At 39.9% G+C, this 17878-nt stretch overlaps 1 protein-coding gene across 1 annotated transcript in view; it reads right to left on the bottom strand.

Moving 5' to 3' along the window:
• The window catches only part of KLHL20 (kelch like family member 20), an 82199-nt gene that overhangs the window by 2965 nt on the left and 61356 nt on the right, over window positions 1-17878 (bottom strand). The window contains exons 9-11 of the mRNA XM_007471601.1: window positions 3142-3275; window positions 2272-2480; window positions 1546-1652 (exon numbers count right to left, since the gene is read on the bottom strand). Of these exons, the coding sequence (XP_007471663.1) occupies window positions 1546-1652; window positions 2272-2480; window positions 3142-3275 (450 nt within the window). The remainder of the gene's footprint in view (window positions 1-1545; window positions 1653-2271; window positions 2481-3141; window positions 3276-17878) is intronic.

Genomic DNA, 17878 nt, shown 5'->3' with positions numbered 1-17878 from the left:
GCAGGAATGGACTACAAGACTGCCCCTTCTGCAATATAAAAGTGACTATAAAAGACGTCAACTTATCTTTCATGGTCATGAGAAAAATCTTTCAGAATGTCTTCTGCCTCAGATATCATATCTAGACTGCTATCTGTGGTTTATGTGCAACCTCAACCACTGAGATGGTTACCCCAGACGTGTTTAGGCAAATAAGCCCAATTCTCTGAGAAAAAACTGCTTAGAAGGTAAAAGTGTTTTTTTTTTTTAAGAATTTTTTTTGGGGGAGGGGTAGGAGTTTATTAATTAATTAATTAATTTTTGCTGTGTTGGGTTTTCGTTTCTGTGCAAGGGCTTTCTCTAGTTGTGGCAAGCGGGGGCCACTCTTCATCGCGGTGCGCGGGCCTCTCACTATCGCGGCCTCTCTTGTTGCGAAGCACAGGCTCCAGACGCGCAGGCTCAGTAGTTGTGGCTCACGGGCCTAGTTGCTCTGTGGCATGTGGGATCCTCCCAGACCAGGGCTCGAACCCGTGTCTCCTGCATTAGCAGGCAGATTCTCAACCACTGCGCCACCAGGGAAGCCCTGTTTTTTTTTTTTTAAAGCTAGTATTTAAAATAGATATTAGTATAGATATAAAGTACCTCAAACCCATACTATTAATATTTTATATTAAAAATGAGAATTAACTATATATTTGATCTTTTAAACTTGTAGTGTTTAAGAGACTTTGGCATATTAGAGCATCTATCAGATTAGTTTTGTGAATCAAGTTTAAAATGTGTGACTGAGCAAAGATTTAGACTTAGGATTTTAAGTTGAAAGGTTTAAGAGAATTTTGCTACATTTGTAAAAGTTTTTGAATACTTAAAATAAATGCAAGAGTCACCCAATTTATGTGAATTTATAAGAACTACTTAAGTATTTAGGAAGGATTTGTTAGACAATTAAGGATTTAAAAGCAAAGTAAAATTAAGCCTATAAATACAGCTTAACTTAAACTCTCCTAAGTAAGATGTAGCCTCCTTGCTAAAAGTGACTGTTACAATTTACTAGACATTAAAATAGAGTAATAACATATTTAAATATTTTTAAAACTCAAGAGAAAAAGTCAGTTTTAAAATGAAATAAAGTATTATTTTTAAAACAGTAACTGCAATTTGTTTTTCCTGGGCATAAAAATTGTAATGACAGATTGAGAGCCAAAGGTCTAGGTTCTAATTCTAACTCTGTCACTAACTTGCTTAGGCAGGTCTCTTTATTTCTCAGTGCTTTAGTTTCCTCAGCTGAACATGACGGAGCTAGAGGGGAGATTGTTTTTCTGTTTCTGCTACCTCTAATTATAAAACTGGACAGTTACCAAAGAGGAATTTTGTAAGATGTCAGCCACTTTAGAGCAATGAAGTCAAAATAAGCCATCGAATATGGGTAACTCTGAGCCCTTTTCAAAGTACTGCAAGAGGTAATTCAATGTACTAACCATCTTGATTTTGATGGTCATGTTTTATCTCAAGCCCATGATTTTCAAGTCAGCAGTGAGGTGATTTGCAACATAGCTTAAAGGTTACCTCCATGTATTGGCATCAGGATCAAAAACTTCAATGGTCTTCAAGTACGTTGTGCCATCAAAACCTCCTACAGCCATGAGCTGTCCATTCACTACTGCCAGGCCAACCTATGGGACCAAAACACAGTGGCTGCTGAAGAAACTGCTCTCTATTAGATATGGATGAATCCATATATCCAATCCAATCCAATATCAATGAATTCGAGTGAAGTTAGATAAGGTAGTAGATAAGACAGGGAGATGCCTTTCAAAGAAGCAACTGATTACAAGATAAATCATAAGATGCAAACTATTGTATATAGAATGGATAAACCACAAGGTCCTACTGTATAGCAGAGGGAACTATATTCAGTATCCTGTGATAAACCATAATGGAAAAGAATATTAAAAGAGAATGTATATATGTATCACTGAATCACTTTGCTGTACAGCAGAAATTAACATAATATTATATATCAACTATACTTCAATAAAAGTAAATAAATCATAAAAATAATTCTCTAATTAAAGATATGATTGGATATAAGATATTTAACTTCTTGAGATAATAGTAATCAAAAGAAATTAACGTTTTTTTCCAGTACAAAAGTGACAAGGGTTGTTTTGCCTATACAGTGCATCTCCTCACTGTCCCATTGTATTATACTTTACAGATCAGAATTCTCCTTCTGCACAGCCCTCTCTTGGTGCTTTTGCTTTTCAAAGTTTTCAGTAGCCGGGCACTTACTCCACTACGGCGGGATGTCATAGCCACCACTGGAGACCACTGGTTGGTTCTGGGGTTGTATCTCTCAGCACTGCTAAGCTCTGTAGTGTCATCTCTGCCTCCTACGGCATAGATCATATCCTGATACACTGCACAGCCTAGGTGTTTCCTCCGGGTCCCCATAGGGGCTATAGTGTGCCATCTGTTTTCCTGAGGATTATAACGCTCCACTGCAGGGAAAAGAAAAACCAGTAAGTGACCATATGCAATCATTTCCTTTCACCTCTAGTTTTCTTCATAGCTACTTCACTTTGTGATAACATATATTTTCAATAAGCAATCTGATTTTTGCTTCTGAGAAGGAATCATCTACCTTTGGATAATACTACTATATTCTCATCAGGGACTGATTTCTTTTAGGTATGGTTGGTGGAAAGGGCATGTGTTGGAGTTAAGGTACCTAGTTCTAGTTCGGGCTATACGACTCATTAGCTAGGTGACTCGTGGCATCTCTCCTTATCTTTAAATGACAGGATTAGACTATAAACCAGTTTATAAGTTTTTATTTTTAGATTATAATACAGAGGATTTTGTTTTAAGGAAAGATGGTTGGGGGGAGGGAAATAATATTAAGAAAATAGTTGTTTTATTCATTATAAATTCCTAGCAACTTGTGAAATGAAGGGAGAAAGATTACTTTGGGAATATACTAGTAGACTATGACTGCAGAAGGAGCTGAGGAAGAGCTAACAGTTGAACTCTCCTAGAGGGAAAATAATTTTCTTAATAAATGATAGGATAACATGAACTTTTTATACCTTTTGTAAGGGGACTCTCCTAAGAAAAATGTATTGCTTTGGGGAAACAAGACTGACTTTGGAAGGAACTAACCTGTGTTGAGTGGAGATGTCCCATCAGAGCCACCTACAGCGTATAAGAACCCTCCTAACACAGCTACAGCCACGCCTAGTCTCCTAGTACTCATAGAAGCCACCCGAGTCCACTTGTTCTCCTTCGGATCATACCTGCGGTAAGAGAAACCAAAAACTGCACGCATGTTTTTATTAAGTGAAGCCTTTTCCATAAGGTATGAAATTATGCTAAAGATATGTTAGATACGTAGATTTGCTAAGGTCAAATGTACAGAGACAATCTAACATATTTTTACACAGTTATCAGTACTCTGACTTATGACACTGGGGCAAGAACTCTGAAAACTACATTTCTCCTTTGCCAAACTGACTCTCTACTAGATTCTGCCAAAAGGACTAGACGCTTTCTGTTTGCTTGCCAACCCTGTCAATATTGTCTCAACATTGGCCTTTCACTCTGACAGTAGCAGTTAATTTCAGTTTCTAGACGTTTTCTGGCACTTCCAAAGCTAGTCTTGTTGGGGGTTTCAGTCACAGCTCTGCGAGGCAGCTCCTCGGAGCTCCTGAGATAACAGTACCAGTGTTCCGGTTATCTATGCTGTATAACAAACCACCCCAAAACTCAGTGACTTTCCACAATAATTATTTTACTAATTCTTATGTTTCCATGGATCAGGAATTTAGAAAGGGCTTCACAGGGAAGTTCTGGCTCAGGTATCTCATGTGGTTGCTGTCAAATTGTGGCTGGAGCTGGAACAGCCAGGTGCTGAAGCAGCTGGGCGCTGGCTGGGCATGTCTCTATGTAGCCTCAGGGTCTCTCCATGTAGGCTAGTTGGGCTTCCTCTCAGCATGGCGACCTCAGACAGCTCAAGGCTTCAAAGGTGAGTGCCCCAAGAGTTACAAGTGAAAGATGTATCACCTTTTATGACCTAGCCTCACAAGTCACATAGAGCTACTACCATATACTGATAAGCCAGCCCAAATCTGAGGGGAGCAAACACAGACCTCATCTCTCAATGAAGAGTTTCAAAGTCAAATTGTATAAAGAGCATGTGAGATGTCAGGTATTGTAACCATCTTTGGAAAATACAGCCTTCCAGAACCAGCCAGGCAGATAACCCTCCATGGAGATGTGAGTCACAGCTGTTCAGGGCACCCTCTCCTCAGGTGCTGATGGTCCTAGTTCTATGGGACCTCTCCTCCAAGCTTCTAGGCTCTAATAACTCTAATCTCTTTCCTTGTCTTCCCAAACCTAGGGTTCCTACAGTTACTTCAGTGTCCTTTTTTCTTTTTTTTTGCAGCCCTTCAATATGTGCTAGCCAATTGTTTTTTTTTTTTTTGCAGTACATGGGCCTCTCACTGTTGTGGCCTCTCCCTTTGCGGAGCACAGGCTCCCTTTGCGGAGCACAGACGTGCAGGCTCAGCGGCCATGGCTCACGGGCCCAGCCGCTCCATGGCATGTGGGATCTTCCCGGACCGGGGCACGAACCCGTGTCCCCTGCATCGGCAGGTGGACTCTCAACCACTGCGCCACCAGGGAAGCCCTAGCCAATTTTTTAATGTTAAATTCTCTTTACTAAAGTAGCTGATATGGTTTCCATTTTTTTTAAACTGAGCCCTGATTGATAAATTATTGGTGTTCAGAAATAAATATGACAAAAATCACTTGGAATTGTGCTGGGCATTTTATTACATAGGTGAAAAACTCTGTTAGTATATTAAGTATTGTATAGCAAACTATATCAATATTACAGGATATAAAATAAATAATACTAAAAATAGCCCTTGTTCTTAAGAAGCAAGCTGGGGAGACAGAGCACATTCTTAAGGAAAAACCTCCAAACAAATTCTGAGAATGTAGTAACTCACAGAGATGAAAGAAGCAGAGATATAAGTGCTGCAGAATGGAGGCCCTGGAGAAAGGTTATGGTTAGTCAGTAAAGGTATATTGAGGTTCATGCACTTTGAATAAAGTATTTTTCATCACTTTTAGAAAATTCTCAGCCAAATATTCTGTCTTCAAATATTGCTTCTGCTAATCTAAATAAGATTGCTATTTTCCTTCTGGGACTCCAATTACATATGTGTTAGTCTATTTGTGTTCCCTGAGTTCCTTATGGTCTGTTCTTTACATTCTGTTCTTCTTTTTGGATATTTTCTATTAATCTGGCTTTGAGTTTACTAACTCTGTCTTCTGCTGTGTGTCCAGTCTACTTCTACTCTGTCTATTTAATCTCATTCAATGAGTTCTTCATTTTAGATAATATATTTTCCAATTGTAGAAATGTACATCTTATTTTTACATTCCAATCCTGTATTAAAATTCTCCAACTTTTTACTCATTGATCTTTTCCTCTATTTTATTCAATGTATTTATTATACTTATTTTAAAGTCTTTTTCTGTCTACTCCAAATATGGGTTATCTATAAGTCAGCTTCTGTTGTCTACTTTTTCTCTCAATTATTGGCCACATTTTTCTGTTTCTTTATATGTCTCATATATTTTTTTATTGTAAGCTTGGTATTATCATAAAATAATGGAATCCTAGAAACTGAAATTGATATTATACCCCCCGTTGACAACACCTATGCCCCAAACAATGGATTCACTCTTTCTTATATTAGGCAGACACGGTGAAATGTTTAACACCTCAATCCAATCAGGAATTAAGCTTTACAATCCACAGATTTAATGCAATCCCTATCAAATTACCAATGGCATTTTTCACAGAAATAGAACAAAAAATTTTACAGTTTGTGTGGAAACACAAAAGACCACGAAAAGCCAAAGCAATCTTGAGAAAGAAAAACGGAGCTGGAGGAATCAGACTCCCTGACTTCAAACTATACTACAAATCTACAGTAATCAAAACAGTATGGTACTGGCACAAAGACAGAAATATAGATCAGTGGTTCAGGATAGAAAGTCCAGAGATAAACCCATGCATCTGTGGTCACCTAATCTATGACAAGGGAGGCAAGAATATATAATGGAGAAAAGGCATCTCTTCAATAAGTGGTGATGGGAAAACTGGACAGCTACATGTAAAAGAATGAAATCAGAACACACCCTAACACCATACACAAAAATAAAATGGATTAAAGACATATATGTAAGGCCAGATACTATAAAACTCTTAGAGGAAAACCTAGGCAGAACACTCTGTGACATAAATCGCAGCAAGATCTTTTTCGATCCACCTCCTAGAGTAATGAAAATAAAAACAAAAATAAACAAATGGGACCTAATTAAACTTAAAAGCTTTTGCACAGGAGACTATAAACAAAACGAAAAGACAACCCTCAGAATAGGAGAAAATATCCAAAATACACAAACAGCTCATGCAGCTCAGTATCAAATAAACGAACAACCCAAACAAAAAATGGATGAAAGATCTAAATAGACATTTCTTCAAAGAAGATATACAGATGGCCAAGAGGCACATGAAAAGATGCTCAACATCACTAATTATTAGAGAAATGCAAATCAAAACTACAATAAGGTATCACCTCATACCATCAGAATAGCCATCATCAAAAAATTACAACAATAAATGCTGGAGAGGGTGTGGAGAAAAGGAAACCCTCCTACACTGTTGGTGGGAATGTAAACTGTTACAGCCACTATGGAGAAAGTATAGAGGTTCCTTAAAAAACTAAAAATAGAGCTACCATATGATCCAGCAATCCCAGTCCTGGGCATATATCTGGAGAAAACCATAATTCAAAATGGTACATGCACCCCAATGTTCACTGCAGCAGTATTTACAATAGCCAGGACATGGAAACAACCTAAATGTCCAACGATAGATGAGTGGATAAAGCAGATGTGGTACATATATACAATGGAATATTACTCATCCATAAAAAAGAACAAAATAATGACATTTGTAGCAACATGGATGGACCTGGAGATTGTCATACTGATGGAAGTAAGTCAGACAGAGAAAGACAAATATGATATCGCCTATATGTGGAATCTAATAAAAGGCTACATATGGACTTATCTACAAAACAGAAACAGAGTTACAGATGTAGAAAATAAACTTATGGGGCAGAGTCAAGATGGCGGCAGGGGAGGACGCGGAGTTTGCGTCTCCCCACAACTAGGGTACTGGCCGGACACTGGTAGGGGACCTCGATGCCCAAGGAGATGGGAGGAACCCCTGAGAGGCTGGGTAGGATGTGGGGGGAGTAAGGGGGGATGAGAAGTGGAGGCCAGACAGGACCGGCACCCCTGAGGGGTGGCTGGGAGGGGGAAGGGGTTCCCACACCTGGAGGAACGCTTGGGGGGCTTGGAGATCAGGGGGAGCAAGTCTAGCATTTCCCCTGTCCAATTGGGCCCCGGGAAGCCTGCAGGGTTCCCGGGCCAGGTCCTCTGCCCTCTGAGGCCCCCTCCGGGCCATGCTGGTCCTAGGGGCGTAGGAGGGAGGCAGGGGGAGAAGAGGAGAGGAGGACAGGGTGGAGCCTTCTTTTTTTTTTTTAATTAATTAATTAATTAACTTATTTTTGGCTGTGTTTGGTCTTCGTTGCTGCACGCAGGCTTTCTAGTTGCGGCAAGCTGCGGCTATTCTTCATTGCAGTGCATGGGCTTCTTGTTGCAGTGGCTTCTCTTGTTGCAGAGCATGGGCTCTAGGCTCACGGGTTTCAGTAGTTGTGGCACACGAGCTCAGTAGTTGTGGCTCGCAGGCACTAGAGTGCAGACTCAGTAGTTGTGGCGCACAGGCTTAGCTGCTCCACGGCATGTGGGATCTTCCCGGACCAGGGCTTGAACCCACGTCCCCTGCATTGGCAGGCGGATTCTTAACCACTGCACCACCAGGGAAGACCCAAAGCCCTCTATGATTGGAGAATTGGGGAGGCACAGAGGGCGTTTCCCCTGCCCACTTGCTCCCGGAAAGCCTGTTGGGCTTCCTGGTCTGGTCCCCTGCCTTCTGGGGCCCCCTCTGGATCTGTGGGTCCTAGGAGCATAGGAGGGAGGAGGAGGGGAAGAAGAAGAGAGGCCAACGGGGCGGCACCCTCCAGGGATTGGAGGATCGGGGGGAACTCGCCTAGCGTTTCCCCTGCCCTCTCGGGCCCAGGTCCTGGACCTGGTCCTCCACCCTCCAAAGCCAGAGGCACTCCTGGGCCCCTGCTGCTGCACTGAGCCTAAGCCCCCACCCCCCCAGGGCCTTATCTGGCCCTGTGGGACCTAAGCATAGGCCCCACCTACCACCTAAACCCCACCCCCCCAGAGCCAAGGCCTTTCCCGCTTTTTTTCCCTCCTTTTTACTATTGTGGTTCTGTTTTACCTTCTGGTTGTTGTTTCATCTATATTTTTATTTTTTTATTCTTTCTAACAGAAATAAACGAAATAGAAACAAGTAAAATAGCAAAGATCAATAAAACTGAAAGTTTGTTCTTTGAGAAGATAAACAAAATCGATAAACCTTTAGCCAGACTCATCAAGAAAAAAACAGGGAGAGGACTCAAATAAATAAAATTAGAAATGAAAAAGGAGAAATCACAACTGACACCACAGAAATACAAAGGATTATAAGAGACTACTACAAACGACTATATGCCAGTAAAATGGATAACCACGAAGAAATGGGCAAATTCTTGGAAAAGTACAATTTTCTAAGACTGAACCAGGAAGAACTAGAAAATATAAACAGACATATCACAAGTAATGAAATTGAAACTGTAATTAAAAAGTTTCCAACAAACAGAAGTCCAGGACCATATGGCTTCACAGGCGCATTCTATCCAACATTTAGAGAAGAGATAACACCGATCCTTCTCAAACTCTTCCGAAAAACTGCAGAGGGGGGAGTACTCCCAAATTCGTTCTATGAAGCCACCGTCACCCTGATACCAAAACCAGACAAAGATACTACAAAAAAAGAAAATAACAGACCAATATCACTGATGAACATAGATGCAAAAATCCTGAACAAAATACTAGCAAACAGAATCCAACAACACATTAAAAGGATCATACACCATGACCAAGTGGGATTTATCCCAGGAATGCAAGGATTCTTCAATATATGCAAATCAATCAATGTGATACACCATATTAACAAATTAAGGAATAAAAACCATATGATCACCTCAATAGATGCAGAAAAAGCTTTTGACAAAATTCAACACCCATTTATGATAAAAACTCTCCAGAAAATGGGAACAGAGGGAACCTACCTCAACATGATAAAGGCTGTATATGACAAACCCACAGCAAACATCATACTCAATGGTGAAAAACTGAAAGCATTTCCACTAAGATCAGGAACAAGACAAGGATGTCCACTCTCGCCACTCTTATTCAACATAGTTTTAGAAGTCCTAGCTATGACAATCAGAGAGGAAAGAGAAATAAAAGAATATAAATTGCAAAAGAAGAAGTAAAACTGTCACTGTTTGCAGATAACATGGTACTATACAGAGAGAATCCTAAAGAAGCCACCAGAAAACTACTGGAGTTCAATGAATTTGGTAAGGTTGCAGGATACAAAATTAATGCACAGACATCTCTTGCATTCCTATACACTAATGATGAAAAATCTGAAAGAGAAATTAAGGAAACACTCCCATTTACCATTGCAACAAAAAGAATAAAATACCTAGTAATAAACTTGCCTAAGGACGTGAAAGACTTGAACTCAGAAAACTATAAAACACTGATGAAAGAAATCAAAGATGATGTAAACAGATGGAAAAATATACCATGTTCTTGGATGGAAGAACCAATATTGTGAAAACGACTATACTACCCAAAGCAATCTCCAGATTCAGTGCAATCCCTATCAAACTACCAATGGCATTCTTCACAGAACTAGAACAAAAAATGTTATAATATGTACAGAAACACAAAAGATCCTGAATAGCCAAAGCAATCTTGATAAAAATGGAGCTGGAGGAATCAGGCTCCCCAACTTCAAACTATACTACAAAGCTACAGTAATGAAGATAGTATAGTACTGGCACAGAAACAGAAATATAGATCAATGGTTCAGGATAGAAAGCCCAGAGATAAACCCATGCACATATGGTCACCTAATTTATAACAAAGGAGGCAAGAACGTACAATGGAGAAAAGACAGCCTCTTTAATAAGTGGTGCTGGGAAAACTGGACAGCTACATGTAAAAGAATGAAGTTAGAACACTCCCTAACACCAAACACAAAAATAAAGCTCAAAATGGATTAGAGATCTAAATGTAAGACCAGACACTATAAAACTCTTAGAGGAAAACATAGGAAGAACACTCTTTGACATAAATCACAGCAAGATCTTTTTTGATCCACCTCCTAGAGTAATGGAAATAAAAACAAAAATAAATAAAGGGGACCTAATGAAAATTAAAAGCTTTTGCAAAGCAAAGGAAACTACAAGCAAGACGAAAAGACAACCCTCTGAATGGGAGAACATACTTGCAAACGAATCAATGGACAAAGGATTAATCTCCAAAATGTATAAACAGCTCATGCAGCTCACTATTAAAAAAACAAACAACCCAATCAAAAAATGGGCAGAAGGGGCTTCCCTGGTGGCGCAGTGGTTGAGAGTCTGCCTGCCGATGCAGGGGACACGGGTTCGTGCACCGGTCTGGGAAGATCCCACGTGCCACGGAGCGGCTAGGCCTGTGAGCCATGGCTGCTGAGCCTGCACGTCCGGAGCCTGTGCTCCGCAGCGGGAGAGGCCACCACAGTGAGAGGCCCGCGGACCGCAAAAAAAAAAAAAAAGAATGGGCAGAAGACCTAAATAGACATTTCTCCAAACAAGACATACAGATGGCCAAGAGGCACATGAAAAGATGCTCAACACCACTAATAGAGAAATGCAAATCAAAACTACAATGAAGTATCACCTCACACCATCAGAATGGCCACCATCAAAAAATCTACACACAATAGATGCTGGAGAGGATGTAGAGAAAAGGGAAATCTTTTGCACTGTTGGTGGGAATGTAAATTGATACAGCCACTATGGAGAACACAGTATGGAAGTTCCTTAAAAAAACTAAAAATAGAACTACTATATGACCCAGCAATCCTGCTACTGGGCATATACCCTGAGAAAACCATAAGTCAAAAGGACACATGTACCCCCGTATTCACTGCAGCACTATTTACAGTAGCCAGGACATGGAAACAACCTAAATGTCCAACGATAGAAGAATGGATAAAGAAGATGTGGTACATATGTACAATGGAATATTACTCAGCCACAAAAAGGAATGAAATTGGGTCATTTGTAGAGATGTGGATGGACCTAGAGTCTGTCATACAGAGTGAAGTAAGTCAGAAAGAGAAAAACAAGTATCGTATATAAATGCATATATGTGGAATCTAGAAAAATGGTACAGATGAACCTATTAGTAGGGCAGGAACAGAGATGTAGACATAGAGAATGGACATGTGGACACAGCATGGGAAGGGGAGGGTGGGATGAATTGGGAGATTAGGTTTCATCTAAATACATTACCATGTGTAAAATAGATAGCTAGTGGGAACCTGCTGTATAGCACAGGGAGCTCAGCTCCGTGCTCTGTGACAACCTAGATGGGTGGGATTGGGGGAGGGGGTGGGAGGGAGATCCAAGAGGGAGGGGATATAGGTATACACATAGCTGATTCACTTCATCGTACAGCAGAAACTAACATAATATTGTAAAGCAATTTTACACCAATAAGAAAAAAATAAATAAACCTATGGTTACCGGGGGAAGTTGGGGTAGGGATAAATTGGGAGATTGGGATTGACATATACACACTACTATATATAAAACAGATAACTAATAAGGACCTACTGTATAGCACAGGGAACTCTATTCAATACTCTGTAATGGCCTATATGGGAAAAGAATCTAAAAAAGAGTGGATAGATGTATATGTATAAAGATTCACTTTGCTGTACATGTGAAACTAACAGAACACTGTTAATCAACTATACTCCAATAAAAATATTTTTTAAAAAAAGGAACTGAGCTTTAGTTAGACTCAGTCCACCTTTGTTTTTAAATGTCTCAAGGATGAGATGTATTTGTTGCAGGCCCCTCCCTATAGTAGGACTTTATCTTCTAAGCACTGTAAGATTGCATGAGATTTCATTTAACCTGGTCCACTACTCTCCTGTGCTACCCAAGCACTCAGCAAACATCCCACTGGGAAAAACAAAAATATGTTCCAGAATCCAATCTGTCATGCCAGCCTACCTAACTATCAAAAGTTCCACTGATTTATCCTCCTCCAGGAGAACCCCTCTGCCTAGACCAAGTCCAGTATTCAAACCATGTTAAAACTTGGCAGATGTTTTTGGGAAGAAGATAGCTGATGATCTCAGCTCACATAATATGGGCTCTTTCTTCAGTGGACTCTTAGCTCATCTAGTCCTTGTTACTTCTACATGTCTCTGATGATTTTAAAAATATGATATTTGTACTTTGTCATTTTTTCCTAGTTGTTGCAGTGGGAATGATGGCTCTCACTACTTATTGCACTCTAATTAGAAGCAAAAGCCTTTGCATAACTTTTTAAACCCTTTTATTGTAAAATAAAATATTGATACAGAAAGCCACACAAGAACAAATGTATAGTTTAATAAGTTATTATAAGGAAAGTCTACTTATAACCACCATCCAGGCCAAGAAAAATAACTGCCTGCCACACTGGAAGCCCTTCCATGTGTCCCTTTCCAATCTCAAAACCTTCCCCCAGGCAGGGTAACCATTATCCTGACTTTTACAGTAATCACTTCCTTGTGTTTCTTTATAGTTTTATCAGCCACGTGTGCATCCCTAGACACTTACTCTTACTTATTAAATTTATTTTTGTATTTTTATTTACTTACTTTGTATTTTTTTATTTTTTGGTCGTGCCACGCAGCACACAGGATCTCAGTTCCCCAACCAGGGATCTAACCCGTGCCCCCTGCCATGGAAGCATGGGGTGTTAACAACTGGACCACTTTTTCATATTTTTAAAAAGTCTCCTTTTTTCTACAGGTTTTTCCTCTATTCTCCTTCTCCCTCCCCCACTCCCAGAATTCATGTTTTAGAACCTGGGGCATTTGACCTGCAACTTCTCCCACAATATAGATTTGATCGACTGTACACTTACAGTGCAGCTCTACACATTGGCCTGTCCTCTGTATGTTCTGCAAACTGGCAGCTGGATTCAGAGGTTAGATCAAACCACATTTGGTCCCTTTGGCAACACTACAGAAGGTGGTATGTTAGGAGCTGTTATTAATTCCTAGGTGCATTAATTTACTGAGTGTTGCAATATGGTGATATTCTATCCTTTATTTTCTTTTGCTGGAATACTTTTTAAAAAGAAACAATCCTCTTATCTATGGATCCTCTCTCTCTCTCCCCGCCTCCTTGCCTCTCCTTCTCTCTCACTCTCTCTCTGCTTCTGTTTCTTTCTCTCTCTCTCTCTGCCTCTGTTTCCTACTATTTTATTACCCAATTCATATGTGATACAGTTGGTACAAGAAAGCCTGGATATATGCTTACTAGTTTTCAAGATAATAAATAAAATCTTCCAAAGGTAACTAATTAGGTTTTTAAAAAAATATCAACAGGAACCCATAGATTTAAATATATTTATTGGATTTTAATCAATTACAGTTATCTCTTTTAAGGTTAAAATTGTGTCATCTCTAGTCAGTGGAACATCTTCAAATTGACTCTTGAATCTTTTTGATATCTAGTAGTCTTTGATAGCTTGCTTGCTATCTGGTATGACAAGATGGTCCAGGCTCATCTATACATTCCCTGTCCTAAATCTGGAATCAGACATTTCTCTAAGAAGCCCTGGTTTCTTTTAGTGAGAAACGGAATTTCAAGACAGTCAGGGAATGGAGATGTTCACTGACTTGGCTGGTCATTATTTCTAGGCCTCTTCAGTTGATAGAGCTAGAATATAATTTTTTTTTAAGAAAAATTTAACTCAAATTCAGCACAAGGTGTTTTACTTAAAACTCTTCTATTTTCCATCCATATTCTTCCATATCTTCCTGGTTTTCAAGGATACAGAAGAGGACAGAATCAGAATAACCTATACTCATTTCCTTTATTCCACATTATACACATAGCAGTCTTAAAATAGCAATATTATCATTTCACTATTCCTGAGAATTAAAATTTCTTTCTGCATATCTCTTCCCATTCTTCCTCCGCTTTAAAAAATAGTTGAACTAATTTACATTGAGTGACGATACAGCCAGGGCATGCTACACTCTCTTATAACCCTTATTTAGTCATAGTTCTCAGATTTACTGTATGTTTCATGTTCACTATTAGTCCTCTGTCAATCTCTCTCTAGTAATTTTTCTGAAGCTTGTTCTCCAGTAGATTCCTCAGAAACTCATGGGAACAATGTTTCCTGATTTCTTACATGTTAACAGTTTGTCTCTGCCTTTTATACTTCAAGGTCAGTTTCTCTAGGTAAAAGATCATTGGCTTATCATTGGCTTACATTTTCTTTGGATATCCAAAATATGTTACTCCATTTTCTTCTGGCGTAAAGTATTGCTTCAAAAAATCTGATAATAGGGGCTTCCCTGGTGGCCAGTGGTTGGGAGTTCGCCTGCCGATGCAGGGGACGCGGGTTTGTGCCCCGGTCCGGGAGGATAGCGTATGCTGTGGAGCGGCTGGGCCCGTGAGCCATGACCGCTGGGCCTGCGCTCCACAACGGGAGAGGCCGCAGTAGTGAGAGGCCCGTGTACCGAAAAAAAAAAAAATCTGGTAATAATCTAAATTTTTTTCCCTTATAAGTAACATGTATTTTTTTGTTGATAACTAAAGGATTTTTTTCCTTTTTCTTCAAGGTCCAGTAATTTTATTAGAATATATCTTAGTGTTCATTGTTCTGGGTCAGTATTCAGAGGATATAGTGTATTATTTCAATAAACCATTTCAATTTTTAAAAAATTACAACAGGAAAATAATTTTGAATCACAGTTTTTAGCATCTGCTCTGTTCCCTTGTTTTCATTTTCTTCTTCATGGACTCCTATTATCTGTATAGTGGCTTTTTACCTGTCTTCAGTACTTGTTGCTGTCTCTCAAATCCTTTTTACCTCTTTACTTCTTTTTGACTTTAAAACTTTCCTCTTTTTCACCTTCTATTTGTCTTTTGGCATTATCTGTTTTGCTTATTTGTTCTAATTTAACCCTTCATTCTAAAGTGATTTTTTCTTACATTTCTAATATTTTTCTGAGTTTTGTCACCTCATTTCTGAGCTTTTCAGATTCTGACTTGTGTGTTTTCATATCTTGCACTGTTTTCCTAATGCTTTTTAGCATATTTTTTGATATATTTGATTACAGTTTTGATCTGTCCTGTAGTTGTAACTTTCTGGTATGCTTTCATTCTCTATAGAGACGTAATTGCTGCTTATTCTCTCTTCATATATTAACTTTAATGGGATCTAGCCTCAATACCTTTCTGTTGCTCATTTTTACATGAAATGAGTTTTCCTGAACTCTTAGAAGAAAGAGTGGTTTGTGCTAATATTTCCAGTTTCATGGAGTTCCCTTTTTTTTTTTTTTCATGTAGCATTAAAAAATATAGTGGTTTGCCTCCTGAGATGTATTGGCTTTATTCAATACTCCTACTTTTAACCTGGCCTTCTCTTTTCACTGTATCTGTTGTCCTTGTTCTGCTCAATTTTGACTCTGCTCCCAGAAGTGTGGGCCCTGTCCTGGAAAGCCATCTTGGCTGGTCAATTTTGAGGGTTCCTAGTGACTAGATAGCTTTAGCCCAACTGGTTTTCAACTGGGGTGATTGTGCCTCCAACCCCACCCCCCAGGACATGTGGCAACGTCTGGGGAGATTTTTGGTTATTACAACCAGGCATGTGCTAGTGGCACTTAATCGGTAGAGGCCAAGGATGCTGTTAAAACACCCTATAGTGCACAGGACAGCCCCTCCTCCACCCAACAAAGAATTAACTTCTGAAATTATCCAAACTTTCAGTAGTACTGAGGTTGAGAAACCCCAGTAAATCCTTCAGGTCTTACTGCAGGTCCCTTACTGCACTTACTCTGTTATGGGAGTGAGCAAAACTTTTCTTAGTTTTAGCTGTTTTTCATAAATTTTCCCCTCACACTTTCTAGTAAATATGTATTGGGTATTTTGGGTTTCTTCTGTTCTTACATCTGCAGACTTCTGATTGCTTCTCGCTGTTTTCTCCTACACAGACAATGATATCATGCCAGTCTTTTGGCTATTGGGAGTTTGTCTTTGCCTACTTGTGTTTTGGGGTTTACAAAGACACCCTTTACCCTAGTTTATTTAAAATGTTGTCCATAGGATTTTTTAATCAAATTGTGGTAAAATGTACATAAAATTTGCCATTATAGCCACTTTTAAGTGTGTGGTTTAATAGTGTTAAGTACATTTACATTGTCATACAACCAAGCTCCAAAACTTGCCTGTAGGTTTTTTGTTTTAAATTAATTATTTATTTTTGGCTGCACTGGGTCTTCATTGCTGCGCGCGAGCTTTCTCTAGTTGTGGTGAGCAGGGGGCTACTCTTCCTTGCAGTGCATGGGCTGCTCATTGCGGTGGCTTCTGTAGGCTTCAGTTGTCGTGGCATGTGGGCTCAGTAGTTGTGGCTTGCGGGCTCAGTAGTTGTGGCGCACAGGCTTAGTTGCTCTGCAGCATGTGGGATCTTCCCAGACCAGGACTTGAACCTGTGTCCCCTGCACTGGCAGGCAGATTCCTAACCACTGCACCACCAGAGAAGTCCCTGCCTGTAGTTTTATAGCTTTTCTGTTTATTGCTCTGTTTTTATGTGGGAATTTGGAGAGATTAAAAAATTATGCTGTTGGTGCTGTTATTTTCCCAGAATCCTCTTGCATAGAACTTTGAAAGTGAAGAAATAAGTTTCTTGACAGATAAAAAGGAACTGGCATTACTTTCAAGAGTTACCTGCAACTTTATCTCCAAGACAGAGTTAAATTCTTCTACGTAAACACGGTAACCCAACTAGTAAATGTTATTTCAAAAATTTATCTCTTTTTAAGAAGTGAGAATGTAGTATGTTGTTGCCAGTAATCATAGCGCATGAGACTCCAAAACCTAATCTCTTAAGATAGAATGATAAAAAAATGACAGGGCAAGAAATTAAAAACAGAATCTATTTCACCAAAATTAACTGATTTGTAAAAGTACAGGGGCTTCCCTGGTGGCCCAGTGGTTAAGAATCCGCCTGCCAATGCAGGGGACACGGGTTCGAGCCCTGGTCTGGGAAGATCCCACGTGCCGTGGAGCAGCTAAGCCCATGCACCACTACTGACCCTGTGCTCTAGAGCCTGTGAGCCACAACTACCAAAGCCTGTGTGCCTAGAGCCCATGCTCTGCAACAAGAGCAGCCACTGGAATGAGAAGCCTGCACACTGCAAGGAAGGGTAGCTCCCACTCTCTGCAACTAGAGAAAAGCCCATGTGTAGCAACGAAGACCCAACGCAAAAAAAAAAAAAAAAAAAGTATACAGTAAATCATGGCAACCCACCAAGATTTCCCCAAGTATACTTCAAGAATTAATGAGAGGGGCCAGGGACTTCCCTGGTGGTCCAGTGGGTAAGACTCCATGCTCCCAATGCAGGGGGCCTGGGCTTGATCCCTGGTTGGGGAACTAAGATCCCACATACCGCAACTAGAGAGCCGGCATGCCTCAACTACTGAGCCTGCACGCCGCAACTAGAGAAGCCCTGCTACAAAGACCCTGCACGCCACAACAAAGTCCCAGTGCAGCCAAAATA

Source organism: Lipotes vexillifer, unplaced genomic scaffold, assembly GCF_000442215.2.
Source record: "Lipotes vexillifer unplaced genomic scaffold, Lipotes_vexillifer_v1.1 scaffold821, whole genome shotgun sequence".
Lineage (NCBI taxonomy): Eukaryota > Metazoa > Chordata > Mammalia > Artiodactyla > Lipotidae > Lipotes > Lipotes vexillifer.
This window is presented reverse-complemented; position numbering and strand designations above follow the sequence as displayed.